The 6607-nt window shown below is 50.2% G+C and overlaps 1 protein-coding gene across 1 annotated transcript; it reads right to left on the bottom strand.

Annotated features, from left to right (window-relative positions):
• Positions 1-3702: 3702 nt before the first annotated feature.
• Positions 3703-6059, bottom strand: LOC128933209 (homeobox protein NANOG-like). Its single transcript, XM_054270139.1, has 4 exons — positions 5894-6059; positions 5309-5583; positions 4494-4583; positions 3703-4125 (listed from the first exon to the last, which is right to left on the bottom strand). The coding sequence occupies exons 1-4, from the start codon at positions 6057-6059 to the stop codon at positions 3703-3705; spliced, it is 954 nt and encodes a 317-aa protein (XP_054126114.1).
• Positions 6060-6607: the final 548 nt, after the last annotated feature.

The raw sequence follows: 6607 nt of genomic DNA, 5'->3' as shown, positions 1-6607 counted from the left end.
CCCTGCTATTGACCTTCAGCAAAGTAGTGCTAACAAACAGTGCCTAATCTTGCGGTTTCCTCAGAGACACAATTTTTCAGAGGTAACATCCACAGATAGACCTTATTGCCACAGGTGGTTAAGGAGTCCAAAAGCCTGCAGCAATTCCAAAAGGGCAAGTAAGCAGCTCCCAGGAAGGGAGATCACTGATGTCTGTATCGGGAGCTGCATTCCCAATGTTCTGTGTAAAAACAGCAGGAATGTAGCTACTGTTAGAGGGAGGCCTTCAGCCCCAGCCAGCCAGAGGGACACTGGGGACTTAATTCCTTTTCTGGTCTTTCTCTAGTATCTAAGCAATGACTTTGCTGGATCTTGGGGCTCCCCCAAAGCAGAAGTCCCAGTGTTGTAATTTGTAAAAGGTTTAATGGCCTGGACACTCTCCAGCTGCTAGACAGCAGATGGACTTTTGTCAAGTATGAGAAATTAATTCTAGCCTGGTTATGAAAGAGATTCTCAGATATGACCTGAGGGAACTCTTCAAAACTTTGGACAGCAGGAAGACTGTATGACCCTCACAGGTTGGAAAATACTTGGGATTGTGGTTTCTTGGGTTTTTTGTTTTGGTGATTTGATATTGGGGTTTTTTTTTAGTTTTTTTTTCCTTTTATTTTAATATCCAAGTGCAATGATTTAGAATAATTCATACCTCATGACTATTCAGTATCAGCCAATATGCTGCTGCCCTCTGATGACAGGCCAGGCAAGAGACATGTGGCAATGCCTGACTGAAAATTTCCAAAACCCTGCTAGCTCAGCCTTCAGGTCATGTGGTGTAGTTAGATAGCTAAATATGCTTACATATGCCTCTAGGGAAGAGCCTATTAAAGCAAAGATCATTACTTTTATCTGCACTGGAGAGACAACTGGAGCTGTGAGCCCTTGCTCCTGGATCACTCAGAAGAAACATGTAGCTTGTGAAACCCCTGCAGGCCACACGGACTTGGAGAGCAAGGAATGAGGTTGTTTCCACTGCTCTTGGTATTTCCCTGTGGGATAGCTGGAACCCAATGAAATACAGAATAAAATCCTGGTCTGCAACATCTATACCAGACCAAATTTCTTCTATTTAGGTGGAGTTCTCTGCATCACTGGAACTACATCTGCAGCTTTTTTGTCACTGCAGATATTGTAAATGAGGAGTGCATTCCCACAAGCTGTAACATGTATGAAGAGTTCCAAATCATCTTACAGCTTAATCCTAAAAAGATTTGCTAGCAAGCAAATCATGTTTGCAGTGTGCAGAAGTCACTGTTACACAGCAGAGTCATGAGAAGCAGCAGTCCTAACAGAAGTGTAATGCATCCTAGCAGAACGCTTTTGCTGGCATGCACTTTCTTCCTCTAAGGAACTAATACCAACACTTCTGCAAGGATGAGGCTGGAGGTACCTGCATCTCCACCAGTTTTGGTAGTAGTGCCCAATTACCTGTGCAGTTGTTTCACATGGTGATGTGATTCAGGCATGAGAAGGTAACAGAAGAGATCACCAACTCTGTGGAAAGACAGAGTCCTGTTTTTTTAATTCCACAGGCTCTAGAAACACTTCCTGGGCAGCTGTGAGTCCTCTCCAGCCCACCTTCCAAAACTCGAAGAACAGCTGCTCCGCATGCTCCCTCCAGCTACGTGTGCTTGCCAAACCTGCACACAACCCAGGCTGAGCAATCAGGGGAATAACACAGCCACGAGGGAACACTCAATTTCCACAGAACACTCCCACAGTACATGGAGTAACAAACCACAACATGCAGAGCAATCATTTTCAGCCCCAGGGTTGTTTTAGCAAGAATATCTGTTTTTGCAGAAAGACATCTGCCAGCAGAGTTCTGCCTATCTCTTTACCTTTGCAGCAGACACGTGGAAACAAAACATACAGAGCAGCACAGGTAAACTGCAGCAGGCATCCTCTGCAACTGTTTTGCAAAGATCTGTATATTACTTCTTTAAAGACTGCATCTTAGAAGAACCCCAAAATCATAAGCTGCTAATTCTAAAGCTGAAAGACAAGGCATAGTATGTATGACTTGTATAGGTGATTTTTATGGTTCACCTCTATTTTTTTCAAGTCAATTGTTTAAATTAATACTATTGCTAGAAAATTACCCAAATTCATTCAATGCTACTGGGATATGAATCTCCCATCCAGATGAGAGAGGAGCTCTTGCTCTGTAATACAAAAAACCAGGTGAACCCGGCATTTCCCCCTCTTCCAGGCCAGATTAACCTTTTTCTCCTGTTTTAAGCTTGGCAGCCCAAACATACCAGTGACTCATTCTTTTGTCCTCTATACAGGCTCAAGCCTCTGCTCCTCTCTCCTTCCTGTACCTACTGTACCTTGCCTCGGGAGCAGAGGATTGCAGCGTTGCAACAGGAAAAGAGGGGATGTGCTTTTGCACCCACACAAGCAGGGTCTGTTCAGCAAAGGACCTGCAGCAGTCTGAGCCTGAGCAGAGAGCTGCCAGTTCAGCTAATTGTGCTCGGTGAGGTATCCATTGAATTACCCCTTTTGGACAGGTGAAGGGCTTCAGTGGTGTAGGGTACTTTGAAGAACAAGGCATTAAACCTAAAGACAATTTCTGTTAGTTAGGAGTATGACTAAACAGCAACTTGGTTCTGGTTTTGTTGCAGTGCTGGAGGCAGGAGATTTAGTTACTTAGTCGCAGACTTCTGTTGCCATTTGAGGTCAGCGCAAGAACCCCAACAAAACTGCATGTTTAATTAAGCCGGATTCCAGACCTCCAGTTGCGACCTTCTGGAGCACCAGCAGGAGGCCGCACAATCTCCCGGACACTTTCTTTTGCTCCATCCTTCCTCAATACTTTTTTTTGAAGCACTACTGCTGTTTAAGGGCTAATAGAAGCACGTTTCAGGGCTGCACATCACTTCAAGCCAGCAGCTTGCCCAGTCGCCTGGCCCTGGGGCCTCCCCCGCCCTCCTTGCAGTGGGTTACACACCTGCATATTAAAAACAGGCTGATAGACTTTTGTGACTTGCTCCTTTTAAGCAATTGCCTGATCCCACCTCTGGGAGAAACACGGTAGGGTTATTTTCCCCCTCCCTTTCCTCAGTACTGTAGCACAACCACTCTCGTAGCAATGCAAGCTTGGTGACAGCATCACAATATTAAAATAAAGTAATTTATTTTCAAGTCAAACAACTTTGTAAGAACATTAAGAACAGCGAACATTAACCAGAAACACCAACAAAACACAACATGAATATAACATAAAACATGCTTGGTAACACTGCAAAAAACAAACTTTATGGAAAATTATTCAGCAACAAACATTCACCTCCTTTGCAGTAGAAGCTCTGCTGCAAGACACACGGGGCAAGGATCAGAGATCACCTGCTAGAGAGGCAGCAAAGAAGGTGAGACTAGAACAACGAACAGACCTCAACAACCTCTGCTGTTCACAGCTGCAACATTGCACACTGGCCTCAATGAATGAGGTTAAAACTCATCAATACCCAAAGCGTCTTTGCCAAGGGTTAGCTGTGAACAGACAGGCACACTTAAATAGGAAACTAGCTCCAGGCAGCAGGGTGCTGAGCCCCCCCATTAGATAAAACACCACTAGTGGAGGGGCAAGAACAACAAATCGAACATGACTTCAAAACCCTGGAAATCCCATGGGTGAACACAAGAGATGGGAGAAAAAAATACTCAAACCTGAGACTCATACCCACTCTGGGCCCCCATGGGATGCCAAGGTAATTGGCATTGATTCTGTATAGGAGAGCTCGAAAATGGTGTGACAGTGTCGGAGGAGCTCTGGAAGTTGAAGGTGTCTTCAACCTCCACGCTGACATAATCTATATTGTCAAAGTAGCTGTGATAGAAGTTCATTTGCTGGCTTAATAAACCCATGGTTTGCTGGGTATTGCAGCTCGTCCCACCTTTTCCAAAGAGCCCCTCATCCTCCACAGAGGGGAACGAGTACAGGTTCTGCCCATTTCCGTACGTCTGTCCGCTGCTGTAAGCCTGGTGCACGTTGGACACGGCCTGGAAATTCCTGCTGGAACCGGCAGGGAAGACCTGGTGGAATGGGGGTGCGATATCCAGGTATGCAGCCTGATGAACCCCATTCTAGGAGACAAAGAAAGTCGTTCAGCAGTGCAGAACCACAGTAACGGCCCATTCTTTCGGATGGGTCCTCATTTCTCCCCCAGCCCCCCCTCCAAGCCGAACAATAGCGCCTTTTTCAGGCCCATTGTCCTCCCAAGAGACCACTAATAGCAGAGATGACCGGTTAGTAATCTCCATCTCAACATGTCCAGGAACAACCACACTCGGGGGAAAACCAGCTTGAAAGAGATGCCATTGTAAGCCCTGTTACGAGGAATACAACTGGCTCGGTAATATTGAGTCCTGTGGCTCGTTTGAATTACCAGGGTGGGCATTCTCCCCACAGACTGGATGAGCCGTGACTGGTGGTGATGGGGGAGTTTACTCACCTGTGGTAAATACATCCCTTTATCCATCCACTGGCTCTCCTTTTGGCAACGCTTAAATTTCATCCGTTGATTCTGGAACCATGTTTTCACCTAAAAGTGATGCAGAAAGGACATAAATGACAAATTGATTTTAAAAAGCTTGCTACACATCCTTACTTCTGCTACAATCCCGTTTCTGACTTCTAATACTGTAAATGATTTCAGCAGATAACAACGTGCAGCAGATGCAGGTGGCTGTAAAATCACAGAGCTGAGACATGAAAACTAACATTCCTATTCCTTAGATCACCACTGGATCTTTCCCGACTTCAAAACCCCTGCCTAAAACACCGGCTAAGGCAACTGCTGGAATCAGGTTGTAGGGCACCGTCTCACTGCTGTGAGGGCCTGGTCAGGGCTCAGCAGCAGGTCGCTCCTTTAGTCACACACAGGCAGCTGCTGAGGCAAGGACCCTTCCTTCCTCTAGGGAGAGCCCACGGTGCCACTCCGGCTAGGAAAAGCCACTTGCATAGCAGCGCAGGTCTTTCTACACTCAGAGACAACACAGGTCCGTGCAGAACACGAACCTGACTCTGCACAGCCCTGCTCTGCAGGGCATTTCAAACACCTGCACGCAGTGGGCGGATAGTGCTGGAACCAAACGTAACACTGAGTCATAGATTTTCACACCCTCTGCTCTCTCACGTAAGAGGTAACACTTGCAAGATAATGAAAGTAACTTCCGTCTGGGGTCCGAGAAAAACGAAAACCACGCACCAAAAAAAAAAAAAAAAAAAAGACCCCATATCAGGTGCTGCTCAAAGCAAGATGTTCACCTGCTTGTAGGTGAGCTGAAGGGCAGCAGCCAACTCCCGGATCTGCTGGGGGCTGAGGTACTTCTGGCTCTGGAAGCGCTGGTGCAGGGCTTTCAGCTGCTCCTGCGAGAAGGCTGTGCGGCTCTTGCCCGTCTTCACCACACCCTTGCCTTGCGCCTTGGCTTTCTGCAGGGAGGAGTGGGGAGAGGGGCTCCCCGCTGCCGTGGGGCTGGTGGCGGAGTCGGGGGTGTGGTACTGCGTGAGCGTCCCGGAGCTGGAGGAAGCTGGAGAGTCAACTGATGAGAAAAGACAACTGCGGTGAACAAAATAACTCAGACAAGACTCACAACACCTTGCAAGTCCAGTTTATCGGGAGAATTCGAGATTGCGGGTGCCCTGGGGACCCGCCGGGGCCCGCAGCCGTGGGCAGCAGGGCACAGGTCGCCTCATGGCAGCGGAACCGCTGCGCCCCTGTGGCCCGTCCCGTGTGGGCAGAGGGCCCCGCTGGCACCCGGCTCCCGCCCGCAGCACCGGCATCGCCTCCCAGCCCCGGGGCCCACGGCCAGGCCAGGCCAGGGCAGCCCGACGGCTCGGCCCTCCACGTACCTGAGGGACTGGGCGTCTTGGCCGCGGGCAGCGGGAGCGCGTCCGGCGCCGGAGCCTCCTCGGTGGGCACGCTGTCCATGCTGCCTGCGGAGAACCAGTAATAGTCGCCGTACCTGGCGGCGCCCGGGTACAGCACATACTGCGGCGGGGCGAGGTGGGCGCTCATGGCCGGGCCGGGTGCCCCTGCCCCAAGCATGAGTGGAGGTGACCGCCGAGAGTGCCGGCAGCCCAAGGACAGGCGCTCCTTTGGGGGGAGATGGGGGGGACGCTTTAAATCCGCCCCAGCCTGGCCTTGGCTGGAGGGTATTGTCATGGCCATTGTCATGTTAAAAGTTGGTTGATTAGGGGGAAGGGACTTCGAGGGACCCGGGGAGGGCTGAGACACCGGGCTGCGCTTGCCGGCTTGGCGGGGATGAGTACATCGCTCCCTGCTGGGGCGTGCCAAGGAGGTCCCTGCTCCCCCCTCGGGGCAGCAGGCCCGAGCGGAGCCGCCCGGTGAGCTGCCCGGAGCTGGGCAGACATCCCCCACATTTCACAGCTCTCCACCCAAACAGAGGGAATGGCCCCGGAACCCGCCGCGGGGCACGAGGAGACTTTGTGCGTCTGCATTGCAGATCGCAGCCATCATTGCAAAGAGATAAGCCCTGCACCTCGCCGCGAGTGAATCCGGACGGGGGCAGGGGGACGGCCCCTCAGAGCCGTGTCTGTGTGTGG

Source organism: Melozone crissalis, unplaced genomic scaffold (assembly GCF_028551555.1).
Source record: "Melozone crissalis strain CALT ecotype California unplaced genomic scaffold, PUWL_Pcris_2 ptg000008l_1, whole genome shotgun sequence".
NCBI classification, from domain to species: domain Eukaryota; kingdom Metazoa; phylum Chordata; class Aves; order Passeriformes; family Passerellidae; genus Melozone; species Melozone crissalis.
Note: the sequence above shows the minus strand (reverse complement) of the source record. Positions and strands in the feature narration are given on the sequence as shown.